The following is a 22,105-nucleotide window of genomic DNA, read 5'->3' on the forward strand; positions in this document are numbered from 1 at the left end:
GGCTGTTTCGGGGGCACGGTTGGAAGATATTCTGTGTCTTGCGGACAGGTCTTCGGCCTCAACATTCAGGGAGTTTTATTTTCGGCCGCCTCCACATTTGTTTTCATCTATTATTGCTCAACTTTAAACTTAGCAATAGGAGCCTCCGTGTCTTGCTGTAAAACTAAATGATTTTCCTAGTCTATGACGTAAAGTCATGGTTTTATTAAAGACACGGAGACGAGTATTGCCCGCCCTTTTGGATTATATTATTGTATTATATTATATTGTAATATATTTGAGTTTTGATTGCATGTTTTGCTTGCTTAGTTTGTTTCTTATGACTCTTCTAGTAGGATCCCGTGGTACTTGCGCTATATGCTCCGGCACATAATTTAATCTGGCTATATATTGTCTATTTCCTTTCAGGTGGAAGTTGAATCTCTTTGTGTTTCAGTTGACCTTTTCAAGTTGTAGCCACGTTGGTTTTCGTTGAAGATATTACAGTGGATCTGAGCTGATCGTTTGGTTCAACATGTTTAAGTGGATCTGAGCGGATCGTTCCCAGGTTCCAGTTTCGGGTGTTCCGGTCATGGTGTCAGGCTCATAAAGAAAGAGGATCTATAGGAGGAGCTGTCTATTATAAGGACTGTGAGGGGAGGGTGTATATGTTACTATGGTTACGTTCTGTTATGTAAACTTTTCTTTGCTGCTATTGGTGGACAGTAAAGAAGGAGATAGCAATACTCGCCTCCGTGTCTTTAATAAAACCATGACTTTACGTCATAGACTAGGAAAATCATGTAGTTATTAGGGATGAGCGAATCGACTTCTGAAGTCAATTTGCATAAAACTTTGTTCTAATACTGTATGGAGCAGGGGATTCATACAGTATTAGAATGTATTGGCTATGATGAGCCAAAGTTATTGCTTTGCGAAGTCTCGCGAGACTCAGATGCTTCAGATGTTTCATCCGAAGTCGATTTGCTCATCCCTAGAAGTGACCCTAGAGAGGGGGAAGCCTGAGAGGCTTGTGTGGTCACAGCCAGGAGGGCTGTTAGACTGTACAGCTGAGTGAAGCTGGATCTCTCCCCTGGTGTGGGATTTAAGCCTGGTGAAGCTGAACTGCTGTGTCGGAGCTGGATACCCTGTCTGCGAACGGTGCTTTAAAGGTGAGATAGGGAGACCTATGTATTAGGTAGAGCCCAGACGGGCAGGTGTTTATTTTGCTTTGTTTTGGGGTGCTGGAACCTCACTCAGTGACAATATAACTGGGTGATCATTGTATTACTGAAGTACCAAAATAAAGAACCATTTGGACTTTAACCCTGTCTGAGCAGAAATCTGTCATTGCCGCCCAGCTTGAGAGAGCGATCCCTTACAGCAGTGTGCTTGATATTTATTTGTTGGTGTTTATCAGATTTTATCTATTACCAAATATTTTCCCTTCCCCACGACAGCACCACAGAGAGAGAGGATCTGCCCCTAGGGACAGGAAACCTGCAGAATAAAGTGGTTTCCTGTCCCAGGATTGGGAGACCTGCAGTTTTTCTTTCAGGTTCTTACCCATAGCATGGAAGTCCCAGAGATGCTCTGGAGGGCTATGAGGTACATACCTGCTGGGGTCTATCGCCCATATGTTGGGCTGGCAGGACCCTAGGAGCCGGTGGTAGTCTGGGGCTTTCACCTGGCTCTTGCAGCAGGTGCGTGTGCGCTCCTTAATGAGTGAGACCACGCTGAAACAAAGGAAATGGAAACAGTGGGGTGTTGTATTCCTCCGCATGCAGCCAGGACTAAGCAGGGATTCGGGTCTTCTGGAGTGCCGGTTTCCTATGCATGCGGTCCAGAGGAGCAGATAGCGCGATAAGTGGACGTCACTTCCAAAAAAGCGTAGGTTTTATAGCGAATATTTGTGTTATGTGGTTTCCTGGTTGGCTGCCTCATGGCTTCAGGGCCTGGTTGGCGGCCTCATGGCTTCAGGGCCTGGTTGGCTGACTCGTGGCTTCAGGGCCTGGTTGGCTACTTCATGGCTTCAGGGACTGGTTGTCTGCCTCTTGGCCACAGAGCCTGGTTGTGTGCCTCTTTGCCACAGGGCCTTCCTGGCTGTATGCCTTTGGTGTTATGATGGTTTCGCTTGATTTTAATGCCTGTATGGCTGAACGCCTTTGCATCTATGCCTGCTTGGTTGCATGTCTTGCTTTTTACCTGCTTTGTTGAACAATGCCTGGTCGGCTGGCTGCCTTTGAGTCTGTGCCTAGGGGGCTGGCTGCCTTGAGTCTCTGCCTCGCTGCCTGCCTTTAGTATATGCCTGAATGGCCTCATGGTTCTCTCTATACAGTAAAGACAGAGAAGGCAAGAAGGGGGAGGGGTGGCCCTGTATGTGAAAGATAGCATGAAATCTAATTTGATACAAGTTAGCAAGACCAATTTAGAGTCAGTTTGGGTTACCTTGCAGCTCGATAATCATAAGGTAACTTGTGTAGGTGTGATATATAGACCACCTAGCCAAGTCAAAGAATTAGATGATCTACTAGTTGAGGAAATAGCTAAAATGACATTGAGATACTTTAATCTTCCTGATGTAAACTGGAAAACCAAAATAGCTAGTTCTGCCAGGAGTATAGATATTCTAAATTCCCTACTGGGATTATCTCTACAGCAAGTAGTTGAGGAGCCAACCCGGAAGGAGGCCATTTTAGATTTAGTATTCACAAATGGAAATTTGGTATCTGATATTACTGTAGGGGAAAGCTTGGGATCTAGTGATCACCAGTCAGTGTGGTTTACTATAAGTACAGTGAATGAGTCACACCACACAAAAACTAAGATTTTAGAAAAACCAGACTTTTCTAAAATTTGATTAGTGGTATACGAGTCCCTATCAGATTGGAACAGTTTCATAGGAGTCCAGGAGAAATGGGACTACTTAAAAGTGGCACTATTGAAAGCATTAGGCTTGTCAATAAAAGCAAAAAAAAGGAAGAGACCACTTTGGTCAAAATCATTAAAAAGATAGCATTTAAAAACCAAAAAATGAGGATGACAGGCAAATTTATAAGATTAGACAGAGAGAGGACAAACAAGTTATAAGAGCTTCTAAAGCACAGGCAGAAGAGAAATTAGCTGTCAGTGAAAAAAGGCGATAAGACATTCTTCAGATACATAAATGAAAAACGGAAACTAAAACAAGGAATTACCAAATTAAAAACAAAAGAAGGAAGGTATATGGAAGAAGATAAAGAACTAGCTGACTGCCTCAATTAATACTTCTGTTCAGTTTTTACAAAGGAAAATGAAGGAAAAGGACCTCAGTTAGGAAGGAAGACTAATGAATATTTTGATGCATGTGTCTTTACAGAGGAAGAGGTTCTAAGTCAGCTGTCTAAAATTAATACAAATAAGTCACAGGGGCCTGATGGGATACACCCAAAGCTATTAAAAGAGCTCAGCGGCGAACTAGCAAAACCATTAACAGATTTATTTAACCAATCACTGGCAACAGGAGTCATCCCAGAAGATTGGAAATTGGCAAATGTTGTGCCCATTCACAAGAAAGGTAGTAGGGAGGAATCGGGCAACTATAGGCCAGTATCCTGACATCAATAGTGGGGAAATTAATAGAAACCATACTTAAGTAGAGGATTGTGGAACATCTAAAATCCCATGGATTGAAAGATGAAAAACAGCATGGGTTTACTTCAGGGAGATCATGTCAAACTAATCTTATAGATTTTTTTGATTGGGTGACTAAAATAATAGATGGGGGAGGTGCAGTAGACATCGCTTATCTGGACTTTAGTAAGGCTTTTGATACTGTCCCACATAGAAGGCTTATCAATAAATTGCAGTCTTTGTGCATGGACTCCAATATTGTTGAATGGATTAGGCAGTGGCTGAGGGACAGACAACAGAGTGTTGTAGTCAATTGAGTATATTCAGACCATGGTCTTGTTACCAGTGGGGTACCTCAGGGATCTGTTCTGGGACCCATATTGTTTAATATCTTTATCAGCGAAATTGCAGAAGGCCTCGATGGTAAGGTGTGTCTTTTTGCTGATGACACAAAGATTTGCAACAGGGTTGATGTTTCTGGAGGGATACACCAAATGGAAAAGGATTTAGGAAAACTAGAGGAATGGTCCAAAATCTGGCAACTAAAATTTAATGTTGATAAGTGCAAGATAATGCACCTGGGGCGTAAAAATCAAAGAGCGGAATATAAAATCAGTGATACAGTCCTAACCTCAGTATCTGAGGAAAGGGATTTAGGGGTCATTATTTCAGAAGACTTAAAGGTAGGCAGACAATGTCATAGAGCAGCAGGAAATGCTAGCAGAATGCTTGGGTGTATAGGGAGAGGCATTACCAGTAGAAAGTAGGAGGTGCTCATGCCGCTCTACAGAGCACTAGTGAGACCTCATTTGGAGTATTGTACGCAGTACTGGAGACCATATCTCCAGAAGGATATTGATACTTTAGAGAGAGTTCAGAGAAGAGCTACTAAACTAGTACATGGATTGCAGGATAAAGCTTACCAGGAAAGATTAAAGGACCTTAACATGTATAGCTTTTACAAGAAAGACGAGACAGAGGGGATATGATAGAAACTTTTAAATACATACAAGGGAATCAACAAGGTAAGAGGAGAGAATATTTAAAAGAAGAAAAACTGTTACAAGAGGACATAGTTTTAAATTAGAGGGGCAAAGGTTTAAAAGTAATATCAGGAAGTATTACTTTACTGAGAGAGTAGTGGATGCATGGAATAACCTTCCTGCATAAGTGAAAGCTGCAAATACAGTGAAGGAGTTTAAGCATGCATGGGATAGGCTAAGGCCATCCTTCATATAAAATAGGGCCAAGGGCTATTCATAGTATTCGGCAGACTAGATGGGCCAAATGGTTCTTATCTGCCAACACATTCTATATGCCTAGAGTTGATTGCTTCTGTGTTTATGATTGCTAGGATGACTGCTCCTGCAGCCTCGCATTGTAGCGGTCTGTTTTCTGCTGCTGGGCTTATCTAGTGCAGTTATGTTTGATCGTCTGTCAACTTCTACCGCAGTGTCTGCATGGCTTTGACGGCTTCTGTGGCCTTGTCTACATGGTTCACGGACCCTATGGGTGACAAGGCAGCCCGATGCCGTGCAGAAGCGGCCCAATGCCTCAGGCTTGGTCTCCTAGGTAACCTGTTAGTGTATTACTGTGTAATATGTAATGCATTGCAGAGAGGATCAGACCCCAAAAGTTCAAGTCCCAGAGTATGACAGAAATAGTTAAAAAAAAAAGTTTAAGTGTTTTTAATTAAAAAAAAAGTCCCTTTCCCCAGATTTCATAATAAAAAATAGGAAAAAAAAGGAAACACACACATTAGGCTACTTTCACACTAGCGTTCAGAGAGGATCCGTCTGGTGGCTGCACAGACTGATCCTCTCCTATAATGCAGACGTTTGGATCCGTTCAGAACGGATCCGTCTGCATTATAGTTTAGAAAAAATTCTAAGTGTGAAAGTTGTTCAGACGGATCCGTCCAGACTTTACATTGAAAGTCAATGGGTGTCCGCCTGCTGAGCGGAGCGGAGGCTGAACGCTGCAAGACGGATGCATTCTGAGCGGATCCGCATCCCCTCAGAATGCCTTGGGGCTGGACGGATGCGTTCGGGGCCGCTTGTGAGACCCTTCAAACGAAGCTCACAAGCGGAGCCCCGAACGCTAGTGTGAAAGTAGCCTTAGATATCACCGCTTCCCTAACGACCGGCTCTTTAAATATATCACACGATTCACGCCGATCCATTTTTGTCACCTTACATCACAAAAAATGGAACACCAAGCGATCAAAAAGGCGTATGTCCCTCAAAATTATACCAATAAAACTGTTACCTCATCCCGCAAAAAATGATACCCTACCTAAGACAATCATTCAAAAAATAAAAAGCTATGTCTCTCTATGGAGACACTAAAACATCATTTTTTGGTTTAAAAAATGCTATTATTGTGTAAAAAGAAAAAGTATACATATTAGGTATTGCCACGTTCGTAACGATCAGCTCTATAATAATATCACATAACCTAACCCCTCAGGTGAACGCTGTAAAAATAAAAACTGCCAAAATGTAAAAAAAAAATTGTCACCTTGCCCCAAAAAATATAATAATGAATGATCAAAAAATCATATGTACCCAAAAATGGTACCAATAAAACTGTCACCTTATCCCCTAATTTCCAAAATGGGGTCACTTTTTGGGAGTTTCCACAATAAGGATGCATCAGGGGGGTTTCAAATGGGACATAGCATCTAAAAACCAGTCCAGCAATGTCTGCCTTTCAAAAACCATATGGAGTTTTCTTTGGCTGTTAACCCTTGATGTAGTAAAGAAAAATAATTAATTCAAATGGAAAATCTGCTAAAAGTCAAATTTTTAAATTTCATCTCCATTTTCCTTTAATTCTTGTAGAACACCTAACGGGTTAACAAAGTTAGTAAAATCTGTTTTGAGCAACTTGAGGGGTGTAGTTTCTACAATGGGGTCATTTATGGGGGATTTCTACTATGTAAGCATCACAAAGTGACTTCAGACCTGAACTGGTCCTTAAAAAGTGGGTTTTAGAAATTCTTAATAATTTTAAGATTTGCTTCTAACTAGGGATCGACCGATATTGATTAAATCTTTCTTTTTCATTTATACTCAATATTTTGGTGTTTATTCTTTTTACTACTAACTTTTAGCCCCCTTAGGGGCTAGAACCCTTGTCCTATTCACCCTGATAGATCTCTATTAGGGTGAATAGGACTTCACACTCTCCCTGCTGCCCTGTGCACACAGCAGCAGAGAGCTGACTATGGCTGCCATGGTAACCGATCGGAGCCCCAGGATTACACTGCTGGGGCTCCGATCAGAAGCTGCCACCGCGGAGGGGACCCTGTGGCCACTGCCACCAATGATTACTACTGGCGGGTGCTGGCTGCAGAATCATATAGCCGCACCCGACCTCTATGAGCGGTAGCTGCAATCCGTGGCAGTTAACACCTTAGGAGCGGCACCTGAGGGAGGGGTCAACTGCTCATAGAGGTCGGGTGCAGCTATACGATTCTGCAGCCAGCACCCGCCTCCTGTTGAATTTGAATGAATGAGTTAACATCATTGGTTGGTGCAGTGACCACAGCCCCATCCCTTCTCATTGGTGGCAGCCCCGGCACGGGGGAGAAGGGGTGGGGGGGGTGTCCTTCAGCAGCACAGGGGAGAAGGAACACAGATCACCGCAGCGCAATCCTTGTTCCCGATTGTTATCGGCAAAATAGATGCCAATAACTTAGAAAATCATGAATATCGGCAAAACCGATAATCGGTCGATCCCTACTTCTAACGTCCTAAAATAAAATGACATTTACAAAATGATGCCAACATAAAGTAGACATATTGGGAATGTTGAGTAATAAATATTTCCATATCATCACCACGACGGCTATACAAGGAGATTGACCCCTGACCTCTGTAGGGGCAGGAAGCAGAGAAAGGTTTAAATACCCCCCTCCCACTACCAAACACAAGTGTTTCCTGTCCCTACAGAGGACAGGGGCGGAGAAAGGTCTCCGCGGGCAGCCGTGGAGATGAAGGCAGAAGTTGATGGAGTCGCGTACCTGCTCCGGCGGGACCCCCCTGTCAGCCCGCAATTCTTGTACTAACGCCGGGCAGAGGAAGAAAGGGAGACTCGCCTCCGGTTGATCTGGGGCCTGCTCCCAGAGCACAGGACGCCCGCTGATTCATAGAAACCATGCCGGTTTGTGCTCCCAGCGCCATATAAATTTGTCACTTCCGGTTAGCTGTGACGTTCCGGAAGTGACGCGGACGGCTTCTGGAGGCGGGAGAATTCAAATGGATCCTCCTGCTGCAGCGTCCTGCGGTGAGTGCTCCCCTCTCTGGCTATCCTTCAGGATGTCTGCGTCTGAGCATACTGAGGCCTCTACCCTGCCGTCCGTAAGTTCCCCATAGGGGAGAGTTTTTTCCCTCTCACACCTGGGCACATTATTTGTTTTTTTTCCCCCCTGGATTAATGTTTTTTTTTTTCTTGGCTATTCCAGACCGCTAAGGAATCTCTGAGAAAGCCCAAGAAGTCATCAGTGTATTTCATGCCTTAATCGACTACCTGATGACCACCCTAAGAAGTTGTGCAGGGATTGCATTGCTAAAATTGTCCGTGAGGAACAGCCGTCCCTCATGGACGAGATTAAATCCATGATGCAGGAAGAGATTAAATCCTCCTTTGCGGTTTTTTCTACTCTTCAAACAGAGAAACCTGTTGTTTTGGAGCCCCCCGCCAAACGCCACAAATCAGACGATTATATCTCATCCAATTCTGAAGTTTATGGCGGTTCGGCTTCCTCCTCTAGACATATGGAGGATGAAGATAAGCTCTCTGAACGAGAATTTTCAGAGAACAGAAGGAAATTTTATTTCTCTTCTGAGGATATGCCCGAGCTTTTAAAAGCAGTCAGAGCTACTATGGGAGTAGAAGAGGTACCTTCTACTCCATCAGTACAAGATGAGATGTTCGGAGGTCTCAGGGTGAAGAAATCCAAAGTCTTCCCTATTAACGATAATATCAAGGGGATGATTTTGGATGAATGGGCAGATCCGGAGAAACGGCTAGGAGTTGCCAGATCCTTCCAGAACCGGCTTCTCTTTGATTAAGAAGAAGCTAAGACCTTTAATACCATCCCTAAAATTGACGCCCAGGTAGCTAGGGTCAATAAAAAAAACAGCCTATCATTTGAAGATGCCTCTCAGCTCAAAAATCCATTGGATAGAAAGGCTGACGGCCTATTGAGAAGGTCCTGGGAGGCGGCCATGTTCACGCTTAAATCGAACAGAGCAGCCACATCAGTTGCCAGATCTATGTTCATCTGGCTCTCAGAGTTAGAGGATAGGGCCTCCAGCGATTCCTCAACAAATGAGTTTTTGAGTGCTGTTCCCCTGTTAAAATCTGCTACAGCTTTTTTAGCGGACGCCTCTGCGGAGTCGGTACGTTTTGCAGCAAAGGATGCGGGTCTGTCCAATGCAGTTCGACGTGCCTTATGGGTGAAATGCTGGTCGGGAGACAAAGTGTCAAAATCCAGACTATGTGGCATCCCCTTTTCTAGAGAGTATGTCTTCGGACCAGAACTAGAAAAAAATCCTAGAAAAGGCCTCTGATAAAAAGAAGGGGTTTCCGGAGGAGAAAGTTTATAAGAGGAAGTATCCCTTTCGTGCCCCTTCCAACCAAAGTAATCAGTACAGTGGTAAGGGCAAGTCAGGCCGTTTCAGTTATCCCAAAGGGGGGAGGTGTAGGGCTCCCGCCTCTGCTCCCTAAAAAGGAAATGGAAACCAGTGACATCAGGGTGGGGGGGAGATTGAGGATGTTTCTTCCCCGCTGGGAGGAGATATCCTCAAACTCCTGCGCTCTGAGGATTGTAAAGTCAGGATACAGAATACAATTCTCGGATTCTCCCCCAAAGAGATTTATAGTCACCAAGGTTGCGATCCCAGATGTCAATCATCCTATTCACGTGGGCATTCGAGAACTACTCGTAAAAGGGGTAGTGATGGAAGTACCACGATCCGAACAAGGAAAGGGGTTCTATTCGAACCTCTTCCTAGTGAAGGAGGGATCCTATCGCACAATAATAAACTTAAAGCGCCTGAACAGGTACATTACCTATCAAAAATTCAGGATGGAGACCCTAAGATCCATAGTTCCTCTGCTCCAGAACAACTCAGTAATGTGCTCGGTCGATCTGACCGACGCCTACTATCATGTCCCGATACATCCCAGCTCTCAACGGTTCTTAAGGTTGGCGGTCAGAGACCATCTGGGCAGAATTCTCCATTATCAATTCACCTCTCTCCCCTTCGGCATATCATCAGCCCCTCAAGTTTTTACAAAACTAATGATCGAGGTAGTTGCTTATCTAAGGAAGGAAGGTCTGACAGTTTTCCCATACTTAGACGATTTTCTGAACTCAAACACTTCTGCGGAGAGATCTAGATTTTTTCAGTCAGACCCTAGAGGGACTGGGTTCGTTGATCAACATAGGAAAATCACAGTTAGATCCGACAACAAAGATCCAGTTCCTGGGGGTTATTCTGGATTCCCAGAAACAGATAACCTGTTTACCTCTGAACAAGATACAGGACATCCAAAAGAAAATCTCCATCTTCAACTCAAAGATGTTCTACTCCATCAGAGACTCAATGAGTCTCCTGGGGATCCTCACATCCTGCATACCGTCCGTTCAGTGGTGTCAGATCCATTTCCGAACCCTGCAGATGTGGATCCTCAGGGTCTGGGACAGAAGGGAATCTTCCCTAGACCAGAAAGTGATCATCCCTCAAAGGATAAAAACCTCCCTCCTTTGGTGGAAAAGCAGGCTCAATATCTCCAGGGGGGTGATGTGGTAAAAGAATCCCTATGCCCAGATCACCACGGATGCAAGCCAGTACGGTTGGGGAGCAAAGGTGGGAGATGTTTATTACCAGGGAGTCTGGCCAAAATCATCTCCAGTCGTCAAATCTCCAAGAATTGATGGCAGTCTGGGAAACTCTAAAGCAAGCAAAAATGAATCTTCAAGGCCATCACGTAAGAGTCCTGTCATACAATATGACAGTGATAAAGTATTTAAATCATCAGGGAGGCACAGGCTCGAGCAGCCTGCTGGATTTGTCGGCAAAGATATTCACCTGGGCCGAAGCGAATGTCCAGTCAGTGTCTGCAGTCCACCTGAAAGGGTCCCTAAATGTGGAAGCAGACTACCTAAGCCGGGCAAAGATAGACCACTCAGAATGGTCCTTAAACGAGGAAGTCTTCCTGATGATATCGGACAGGTGGGGGAGTCCAACAATAGATCTCTTTGCCACTTGAGTAAACTCAAAACTGCCAGTTTTTTGTTCCCTACATCCCAGAGACAGCCCGACATTTCTGGACGCTTTCTCTCAGATGGAACCGAGGTCTCCACTACGCATTCCCTCATCTTCCGTTAATACCGAGGGTGGTACAGAAGATCATACAGGACGGTACTTTAGTCATACTAGTAACACCCTATTGGCTGAAGAGCTGGTTCCAAATCTTGTGGAACCTTGCCAGCGAGGACCCTTGGATTCTACCAAAGAGACGAGACATCCTTCACCAAGGTCCGATTCTACACCCGGACTTCCTCAACCTAGCAGCCTGGATCCTGAGACCCAGATCCTAAAATATCAGGGACTATCAGATGCAGTAATTTCAACCCTAAAAGCTTCCAAAAAGAAAGTCACCTTTTCAATTTACCTGAAGATTTGGATACGGTTCTTTCTGCAAACTACAGAATCAGGGCAATAAAGCATTTTGTTTAGCTGTTAACCCTTGCTTTGCTACGGGAAAAAAAAGGATTAAAATGGAAAATTTGCCCAAAAACTTTAAATTCTCAAATTTCATTCCCATTTGCCAATAACTCTTGTGCAACCCAACTAAAGGGTTAACGGCGTTTGTAAAATCAGTTTAGAATACTGAGGTGTCATTTCTAGAATGGGGTCATTTAGGGGTGGTTTCTATTATGTAAGCCTCAGGACTTCAGACCTAAACTGGTCCCTAAAAATTGGGTTTTTGAAAATTTCAAGATTTGCTTCTAAACCTTGCAACATCCCCAAAAAGATCCAAACATGAAGTAGACATGGGGAATGTAAAGTAATAACTATTGAGGTATTACTATGTATTATAGAATTAGAGAAAATGAAACTTGGGAATTTTTTGGTAAATTTACATTTGTTACTTCATTTTACCATTGTCATGAAGTACAATATGTGAAAAAACCAGAATGGCCTGGATAAGTCAAAGCGTTTAAGTCACCACCACAAAGTAACACTGGTCAGATTTGTAAACAATGGCCTGGTCCTTAAGGTGAAATAAGGCTGTGTCCTTGAGTTAAAGGATTGTGTATAGAGCTGAGGACATGGGTTGCTAGAAGGCCGCCAGCACATTTGCAATACCCAATCCCCATAGCTCTGTGTGCTATTGTGTAAAAAAATTTTTTTATACACATGCAAATTAACCTGGTGTCCAGTATGTGAAATGAGTCAGGGATAGGACTCCTCTCAGGTTCATTTGCATATCAAATAGTTTTACACAATGAAAGCACAGAGCTATGGGGACTGGGTATTGCGGATGTGCTAGCGGCACAAAATCCTGGCAGCCTAAGTAGGTATGAGGACAGGTGATTCATCCTGTCCCTGGTTGAGTGTTGCTCCATCAAGTGCTCCAGACGAGCACTGGGTACAGGCAACAGTGCATGGGCACAAGGTTTAATATATGCAGAAGAACCTCGAGGAGCAATACTATTACACCTAAAGGCTCAGCACTCCCCACACAGCCAGCGTAAACATGTTCAGGGACACTGCATTGCTATGACCAGTGAAAGGTTATGGAACAGTGGTTTTCTAGAGCAGTGTTTCCCAACCAGTGTGCCTCCAGCTGTTGCAAAACTACACCTCCCAGCATGCCCGCACAGCCAAATGCAGTCCAGGCATGCTGGGAGTTGTAGTTTTGCAACAGTTGGAGGCACACTGGTTGGGAAACACTGTTCTAGAGGCATGCGGGCTTCAAGATCCCTCCAAGTACATGTGCTCAAGCATGGTGAAGCTGTGGGGTTACATGTACATGCCCCTCTTGCAATTTGTGTTCAAGTATGGCATTACAAGGACTTTGGCAACTCCGCCCCATTAGTGACGGACTAAATTCAGACATCCACCAAGCGCATCATAGGGACGTGTCCCCACTGCACACCATTGAAACTGACAGGAATAAAAAGTGTACACTGCACACCCTCTTGACATAGTAACTTACAATCACCATGCAGCAGTGATTCTGGAACATTCATATGCCTGTTTTGTCCCTCCATTAATGTAGGAATTTTATACATATGGGTGTTCCAGCAACATGGGCAGGAGGAGGGGAATTCTCATGTAGAATACATACCATCTCAGGAGGTTCTCTAACAGATAAGACATGTTCTGAGTTGCCTTGTTAATCCAACAAAACACAAGAAGCAGAAGCCAGTTAAATAACTTTATTTCTCTGGACCAGTTTGTTACAGTACAGGTAAAGTGCAATGACGTTCCATGTCTGATGGAGTGAATTCAAGTATTAATGCCCCAAAGTAAACTTAATGGGAATTAATTGGAACAGCCATTAAAACAATTGCGTCCTAGGAGTAGAGGAATGCATCTCTAGACAATGTTTAGTCGACCTCCTCAATTGTGGGTCCAGATGAAGCACCACCACCAGATGGAGCACCACCTGCTCCTGGGAAGCCACCAGGCATTCCTCCTGGCATGCCACCAGCACTCTGGTACAGCTTAGTGATGATGGGGTTACAGACCTTCTCAAGTTCCTTCTGTTGATGTTCAAATTCATCCTTCTCTGCAGTCTGAAAGGAGAATAAAAGTTAAACCAGGCATTGCACACCATTCACACTAATCAGAGGCATTTGTCGCTCAGACATCCAAGGAAGGTACTCAAACCATCATGAGCCTCACAGCTCTGGTCTGGTGGAAACTACGAATGGCTTTGGAAACATTCATCACAGCGACTGCATAACCTGGGACCCAGTTTTAGGCATACCTGGTTCTTGTCCAGCCAAGCAATAATCTCATTGCATTTATCCAGGATCTTCTGCTTGTCCTCATCGGAGATCTTTCCTTGGAGTTTCTCATCCTCAACTGTTGCTTTCATGTTGAAGGCATAGGATTCCAATGAGTTCTTGGAGGAAACCTTGTCTCTCTGCTTCTCATCTTCAGCCTTATACCTCTCAGCCTCTTGAACCATGCGCTCAATGTCTTCCTTGCTGAGACGACCTGAAGGAGGAAAAAAGCTTGAAGTAATCTATACACATCTAATGCACCTGCTACTACATGAGGAGTTTACAGATTAAACCGCTCAGACATCCAAGGAAGGTACTAGAACCATCATGAGCCTCACAGCTCTGGTCTGGTGGAAACTACGAATGGCTTTGGAAACGTTCATCACAGCGGGAAAGGAGGAAAGAGAATAAAGAAATTTACCTTTGTCGTTGGTAATTGTGATCTTGTTTTCTTTGCCAGTGCTCTTATCCACAGCAGACACGTTTAGGATACCATTGGCATCAATGTCAAATGTCACCTCAATCTGAGGAACGCCACGAGGAGCTGGAGGAATGCCAGTTAGCTCAAACTTGCCCAGTAGGTTATTGTCCTTGGTCATGGCCCTCTCACCTTCATATACCTGAACATAAGCATACAGAGCATATATAAATATTAAGAGCCAGTGAGGTCCTTCACAGGTTCACCGCAGGTGTATCACCTGTGAATGTTTGGATGTCACATTACCAAAATCCCAGCATGGCCTGAGAGGCAGCTGCCAGGGCATGCAGGAAATAGTTGTCAATGGCTGGGGGTTCACAGGTTGAACACCTATGCTGCTATAAAGTCAGACAATACTCTGAGGATATACTGGATGCTCACCTGAATCAAGACACCTGGCTGGTTGTCAGAATATGTTGTGAAGGTCTGTGTCTGCTTTGTGGGAATGGTCGTGTTACGCTTGATCAGGACAGTCATGACTCCACCAGCAGTCTCAATACCCAGAGACAGAGGAGTGACATCAAGCAGAAGGAGGTCCTGCACATTCTCAGATTTGTCTCCAGACAAGATGGCGGCCTGAACAGCTGGAAATGAACAGTCCATTAGATATTTCATTACCAGTACACCACTTATACATTTAGGTTGGGAGACACTCAGACATCCAAGGAAGGTACTAGAACCATCATGAGCCTCACAGCTCTGGTCTGGTGGAAACTACGAATGGCATTGGAAACATTCATCATTGTGAATCCCGAGTTTCATGGAGGTTAAATTAACAAAACCTGTTGTATATAGAATACCTTGCTTTAAAGACCTACCTGCACCATAGGCTACAGCTTCATCAGGGTTGATACTCTTGTTCAGTTCCTTTCCATTGAAGAAGTCCTGAAGGAGCTTCTGAATCTTGGGGATACGTGTGGACCCACCAACCAACACAATGTCATGGATTTGTGACTTGTCAAGCTTAGCGTCACGAAGAGCCTTCTCTACTGGATCCAGGGTTCCTCTGAAGAGATCAGCATTCAATTCTTCAAAGCGAGCTCTGGTGATTGAAGTGTAGAAGTCGATGCCTTCATACAGAGAGTCAATTTCTATGCTAGCCTGGGTACTGGATGACAGAGTGCGCTTTGCACGCTCGCAGGCAGTGCGGAGACGGCGAACAGCTCTTTTGTTATCAATGATGTCCTTCTTGTGCTTCCTCTTAAATTCGGCTACAAAGTGATTCACCATTCTGTTATCAAAGTCTTCACCACCCAGATGGGTGTCACCAGCTGTTGACTTTACTTCAAAGATTCCATCTTCAATGGTCAGGATGGACACATCAAAAGTGCCACCACCCAGATCAAAGATCAACACATTCCTTTCTGCTCCAACCTGTGAATCATAGACAGATTGTCAGAACCAGAAATTAGGCAAGAGACTTTCTGCTGCTGTTTGTTCATGGAATGTTAAAGGGGTTTTCTCTCTTCAGCAAGTGCCATTTATCATGTGGAGACAGTTAGGCACTCACTAATGTATTATTCATATTGCCTCCTAGTCATTTTTCATCACATTATACAGTTTCCATGGTTACAGACCACCCTGCAATCCAGTGGTGGTTGTGCTTGCACAATATAGGAAAAAGCATCAGCCTCTCTGGTGGCTGGGACCATGGGAGCGCAGTGTTTTCCTATATTGTGCAAGCACAACCACCACTGATGGATTGTAGGGTAGCCATGGACATGAGCAGTGTATAATGTGATCGGTGAATCCAGACAGAAAAGGAGGCGATAATTAGTAAGTGGCTTATATTAACTCTACGTGATAAACGCCACTTACTGAAGTTAAGACAATCCCTTTAAACTCAACTGCTTATAAGTGAGTGCTTGTATATAGTTACAGGAAACAAAATGCCACACCATACATTTGTGTTTTTAGCACTAGTTTAGTAAAGTACCAAGAGGATCGCTCAGACATCCAAGGAAGGTACTGAAGCCATCATGAGCCTCACAGCTCTGGTCTGGTGGAAACTACGAATGGCATTGGAAACATTCATCACAGCGATCCACATGGTAATTAAACATAGCATGTAAGGTTACCTTTTTGTCCAATCCATAGGCAATGGCTGCAGCAGTTGGCTCATTAATGATACGCAGTACGTTGAGCCCAGAAATGGTACCAGCATCCTTGGTAGCCTGGCGCTGGGAATCATTGAAGTAGGCTGGGACAGTGATCACAGCACTTGACACAGTCTGCAAAATAAAGTAAAGTAAATTACATTTCAGAAAGAAGCTGGAGCAACACCATTCTAATTAGTTTATGAAATCTTAGGCCTTAGTCCAAGGTACCCCACATTCCTGCTATAAGCCTCCTGCACCAAAGCTACACATCCACTGGAGTGGGTAGAGCTCGTAACTGCAGCACTGCTATTCCTGTCCAAAGAGCTGCAGTTACCAGCTCCATGCATTAGACAGCTTGGTAGTTTCCGACCCATTCTGAAACAGACACTTACATATCTGCTGTTCTGAGGATGGACAGAAACAGTGGTATGAATAGGCCCCTAATTATACAAGACAGTAAACTGCCAGGCTGCAACCAAGTTCACTGGGAAGGGCAGTATCCATCCTGGATTAGGCCACCACATTTCAGATCATTGGGGCCTGCCAAAATATCAGCGAGTAGTTTCATTGACCACCATAATTTACTAGCCAACTCACCTTGCCAAGATAAGCTTCTGCAATCTCCTTCATCTTTGTTAAGACCATAGAGGAGACCTCTTCAGGAAAGAAAGACTTGCTCTCTCCTTTGTATTCAACTTGGAGCTTTGGTTTTCCACCATCACTGATAACGTCAAAAGGCCAGTGCTTCATGTCAGACTGTACAACAGAGTCCTCAAATCTACGCCCAATCAGACGTTTGGCATCTGAAAACAAACCCAAAGACCAATCAGCAACTTTACCCACCACAGACAGGGTCACTGAAGAAAGATTGCTTTCATCTTCAACTTACCAAACACTGTATTGGTTGGATTCATGGCCACTTGATTTTTGGCAGCATCACCAATCAACCTCTCGGTGTCTGTGAAAGCAACATAGCTGGGCGTGGTCCTGTTGCCCTGGTCATTGGCAATAATTTCCACCTTGCCATGCTGAAACACACCCACACAGGAGTAGGTGGTGCCAAGGTCAATGCCAACTGCTGGTCCCTTAGACATTTCTGAAAGAAGAATCACAAGTGAATATTATACACAGAGCAGCACTAATAGTATCGGATGAGGTTAGGGCTGAAGGCTTATGTAGTAATACAATTGTCATAGCTTCTAAATGAATATTAAATGGGCTCTTATATGAAACAATGGGGCATATTGCTAGGATATATGCCCCCATTGCCTGAGAGATCCCAGTAGTGGGAGCTGCACCTCTCAAACAGACCTGTGGTGGATGGCATACTGCACATGCACCCTCCATTTGTTTCTATGGGCTGCTGAAAATAGCCAAGCACTGGCCTGGCCATTTCAATCAGGCCCATAAAACTGAATGGGAGCAGCGACCGGTCACATGTGGTGCGCTCCCATTCACCTTTATAGGTGAATGGCTCCCATTCACCATTTAAAGATGAAGCAGGTAGAACCATGTCAGTATAGACAGGTATGGTGGATCATTTTAGCACTAATTTATGCAAGGATAGTAAATTACCAAGAGGATCGCTCAGACATCCAAGGAAGGTACTGTAGCCATCATGAGCCTCACAGCTCTGGTCTGGTGGAAACTACGAATGGCTTTGGAAACATTCATCACAGCGATCCACATGGTAATTCAAAATAGCATGTAAGGTTACCTTTTTGTCCAATCCATAGGCAATGGCTGACCCTCATGTTGCCAGAAATGCAAAGAGCAGCTGCCCCCCCACCAAGAGTTTAGCCTCCCCCACTGACCAGGGTCGTGTGTTCAGCAGCCTATAACACGCTGTCCTATGCATCCCATGAACCATTATGACAGGGGCCATGCCACCATTACAGCCAGGCATTAGCTGCAGCAGTACACAAGACCCCTGTCATACTACTGCATGGCAGCACCAGCCCAAGTACACACCAAGGTGCAGGACTAGCAACAAGGTGGTGGTGAGGGTAGTAAGCAGGGGTTTCTGACCAAATACACCCCCCTAAGGGTAGATAAGCCCATTAGATCATCATGACAATGCAGTGTACAGCAGGAGCTGAGCCTAGTCCTGGGCAGCCCTACGTGACTGCCACCTACACCCATACTCAGAGGGCGGGCTATAGCTCACACAATAGGGCAGGAGGACAGACAGCAAGCAACATGCGAGCTTTCAACCCAAAATGGCCGAGCAGCCGCCATTTTACCATCGACAGACCACGTGACACCACACCAGTTAACCCTTTAATACCCCACAAATTAACGACTAAACCACTACAGTTACACTCACAATACTAGTTCTAGAATAAACAGGCAATGGACGCCAGTAATCCGATAACGTATGGTAAGCTCCACATTGTACAGAAAATACCGCCCCACAAGTGAAGAAACTATAAAGACAGATATCCCAAGCCGACCCAATACGGCTCAATGTCTTCCATATTACCTGCGCTGCTGTACACGTTCCTCGGTCTTAACTGAGCTGCTCGCCGTCTCCGAGCTGCTTGCTGGTAAAATGAGGAGGAGTGATAGTGCCGGCGCCCTTTTATCGGGCTCGAGAAGCTTCCAGAACTCTGCGTGACGTCACCGCCCTTCCACCAATCACTGCGCTGCATTTGGTCATCTGACCCAAACCGTCGTCATCTTCTGGAACATTCTAGTGTCTGCATTGAGCCGGCTTAACTCGTTGTGAGCCGTGGGTGACCGCCGCCATCTTTAAGTCATTCAGAGACTCTTAGGCTATTGTTTTATTTGGGGCCTGACCGTTGTAAACGGAGAGCTGAAATAAACAGCGACACGGACATTTTAGTAGTTTTATAAATATCAGAAAAACTGGGCAATCCCGTGTTGTGAGGAAAGGTGTTCTTCTGAAATAGGGATCGTAATAAAACCTTATGACGTGGTAGAGATAGCGCCACCTGATAATGGTTAGCGTTTCGTTGTAACTGATGTTACTATGGGGATGTGTAATAAAGTTGGTTTTGCCCTAAAGAAAAATGGCGAGTTTTTCTTCTTACGGGGATGGACTTCACTTTGGCCGTTGTGTGAAAGGTTGGTAAAGTCACGTGGTATTTCTTCCTGCTTCAAACGTCAGCCAATCACAGGCGTTCGTTCAGCAAGAGGTTTAGTTGCTAGGTAAACGTTCTCCATGTGGTGGGTCTGAGGAGACGGTTGTGTAATGAGACGATTCAAGCTCTCTGCATTAGTACAGGCACGGAGGCTGTTTTCTTGTGTTGACCTATATACCGTGCAATAGGTGACAGGATGAAGTTATATTATGTTGAGGGGAAATGGGTTCTGTTTCAGAAGGCTGTACACAAGGCCAGGGAGGCGCATGGTGGCAGCAGCTGCAACCAAAACCCAAGCTAATGTGGCTGTTTACCTGATAAAGCAGTAACATGTGGTATAGTGGCAGGCATGTGTGTCCTTCGCCATACCTTCCGACTGCTGAAAAACCCAAGGAGGGTCTACAGCAGTGTCGTACAAATGCTGCCCGCTAGTGCCCTTTGTGCCCCCCCCCCACAGTAGTTATTTGGACATACTGTCCCCTTCTCATTGATCCCAGCTAGAAAAGGTTCTGGTATCGTATGCCAGCACCATGTACATTGCTCTCTGTGCCTGGACTCTTTCCAGCCCGTGTGTATAACGTCCAAAAGAAAGAGATGTCCAGTACAGGAAATAAAATCTTGATGCTTTGTTGTAGAAATAATTAAAATTCCATCTCCACGGTCCAAATGTATCTTATACCCAACGCGTTTCGATCAGGAAGATCTTAGTGATGGCATGGCACGATTCCAGGCCTGTGCACTCCCCCACTTAGCAACTGTTCTATTTTTTTTGCGGAACGGACATACGGAAACGGAATGCATGCGTAGTAACTTGTGTGCATGAGGCCGTAAAACATCTCTGTTCCTCTGCCACTGGTCTCCACGGCTCCTAGGCAAAACATTATGGCACCTAGTGTGTCCACCAATAGCAGCCAAGGACATCAGGTCATCACCTCCTGCTACTGGAGAACAGGGCGGCATAATGTGACATCACATAGAAGAAATATCTCACCAACGACAGCTGCCTCACAAAAGGGTTACTACTAATGTAAATGGACACCAAAATTACTGGATGTGGAACAGAGTATAGCATAAAGGTCTGTCTGGTCACACCATGCAATTTATACCCTCAACCAAGCACCATTTGGGAATTTCTCAGCCCTGTCCATCTCCACAGTCCAAATGTACCTTATAGCCAACGCGTTTCGATCAGGAAAATCTTAGTCATGGCATGATCCCAGGCCTGTGCACTCCCCCGCTCAGCAGGCATGATGGCATCACTGCACTGCGCTTGCTGGGGAGCGCAAAGGCTGGATGCTGAAAGCTCCCTGCTTCACCATCACGTTCCTCCTTAGGGTGCAGATACAGTATCAGGACATGCGCTGATATTCGGGACTGACCTGCCTGACCCCGGAGGGTTGTCAGTAGGCTTACCCTAAAAGTCTCGTTTTTTACTGCGTCTTGCGAACTCGCAAAAAAGTTGATAACGTCATGGGGTATATTATCCAATCAAGTTAATCCTTTCATTTTCCAAATTAGCCCTGAAAAATAAAAGATGGAATCCAATTGGTTGCTATGGGCAACTAAGCCAGTTTTTCTTTGTACCAGTTTGATAAATCTACCCCTTTGTTGGTGTAATTTGTGTCAGAGTTATCGACTGTCGCGCACTGGCCCAGAATTACTGATGGTGAAGAAGCGAAATTGTCAGGGTCGGGTTAGATGTCTGGCGGTAGGTAGGCGCTTCTTCACCTGCAGGGACCGCCCCTCACAGGTATAGAACTCTTGTTGAGAAAAATCGATTTGCTTCTCTATAGACAACCCCTTTAAAGGGGTTATCCACCAGTTAATATTGATGTGCTGTCGTCAAGATAGGTCATCAATATCAGATTGGCGGTGGTCCGATACCCAGCACCCCTGCTGATCAGCTGTTTGACGAGGAGGCGACGCTGCATGTGAACGCTGCTTCCTGGTCATTACAATATGCCTCTTCTCCTGTGGAGCAGCAACGTAATGTAATAACAAGTGAATGAAGCAAGTACTCGTCATTAGGCTACATGCACACATCCGTTGTGTGTTTTGCGGAACCGCAAATTGTGGAACGGCACGGACAGCCATTAATATAACTGCCTATTCTTGTCCGCAAAATGGACAAGAATAGGACATGTTATATTTTTTTTGCGGACCACGGAACGGAGCAACCATTTAAGTTAATGGGTCCGCATCCAAGCCGCAAAAACTGTGGCTCGGATGTGGACCAAAACAACGTTCGTGTGCATGAGGCCTTACACTGTACTTCCGAGATAAAGTGCAGTGTCATGAACAGGAAGTAACTGACTTTACACATAGCTCCCTAGCACGCATGGAGTGCTGCCTCCTCTTCAAACAACTGATCTGCAGGGGTGCCGGGAGTCGGACCTTCGCCAATCAGATATTGATGACCTATCCTGACGATAGGTCATCCATATTAATGGCTAGACAACCCCTAGTTTGTGACTTGAATCCTCCAAAGAGGACAATAGTAAAAATCTTTTGACAAGTGAAGTTGAGTTCATATCTGCACGGGAGGCTCCAATCACCGTCAAAAAGACCTGGTGAAAAAGTCCTGCATGTAAAAGAACAAGATTCTGAATGGACTCCATCAGTTAGGTGCCCGTTCCTCCACTTCTGTTATTTCCGTTCAGGGGCGTACCTAGAGCATTTGGCACCCGGGGCGAACCCTTTGTTTGGCACCCCCCCACCCCCCAAGAAAGTTAAGAAAACATGCACAAACTTTTTTAAATGTTTTCAATAATATTTATTACCTTAATTACACCCCCTC

General features: G+C 44.9%; 1 protein-coding gene and 5 non-coding genes across 6 annotated transcripts; all 6 read right to left on the reverse strand.

Moving 5' to 3' along the window:
* Window positions 1–13,040: 13,040 nt before the first annotated feature.
* HSPA8 (heat shock protein family A (Hsp70) member 8) lies at window positions 13,041–18,841 on the reverse strand. Its single transcript, XM_040430990.1, has 9 exons — window positions 18,687–18,841; window positions 17,094–17,300; window positions 16,802–17,007; window positions 16,184–16,336; window positions 14,924–15,479; window positions 14,487–14,689; window positions 14,049–14,247; window positions 13,609–13,841; window positions 13,041–13,414 (listed from the first exon to the last, which is right to left on the reverse strand). Exons 2-9 carry the CDS (start codon window positions 17,296–17,298, stop codon window positions 13,226–13,228), a joined length of 1,944 nt encoding a protein of 647 aa, XP_040286924.1. The 5' UTR covers window positions 17,299–17,300; window positions 18,687–18,841; the 3' UTR covers window positions 13,041–13,225.
* On the reverse strand, window positions 13,478–13,576 carry LOC120987420. The gene has a single exon (XR_005776026.1). It is a non-coding gene; the product is annotated as a small nucleolar RNA SNORD14 (small nucleolar RNA).
* Window positions 13,920–14,018, reverse strand: LOC120987419. Its single transcript, XR_005776025.1, has one exon. It is a non-coding gene; the product is annotated as a small nucleolar RNA SNORD14 (small nucleolar RNA).
* Window positions 14,755–14,853, reverse strand: LOC120987421. The gene has a single exon (XR_005776027.1). It is a non-coding gene; the product is annotated as a small nucleolar RNA SNORD14 (small nucleolar RNA).
* Window positions 16,050–16,148, reverse strand: LOC120987416. The gene has a single exon (XR_005776023.1). It is a non-coding gene; the product is annotated as a small nucleolar RNA SNORD14 (small nucleolar RNA).
* On the reverse strand, window positions 17,788–17,886 carry LOC120987418. The gene has a single exon (XR_005776024.1). It is a non-coding gene; the product is annotated as a small nucleolar RNA SNORD14 (small nucleolar RNA).
* Window positions 18,842–22,105: the final 3,264 nt, after the last annotated feature.

This window comes from Bufo bufo, chromosome 1 (assembly GCF_905171765.1).
Source record: "Bufo bufo chromosome 1, aBufBuf1.1, whole genome shotgun sequence".
Taxonomy (NCBI): Eukaryota; Metazoa; Chordata; class Amphibia; order Anura; family Bufonidae; genus Bufo; species Bufo bufo.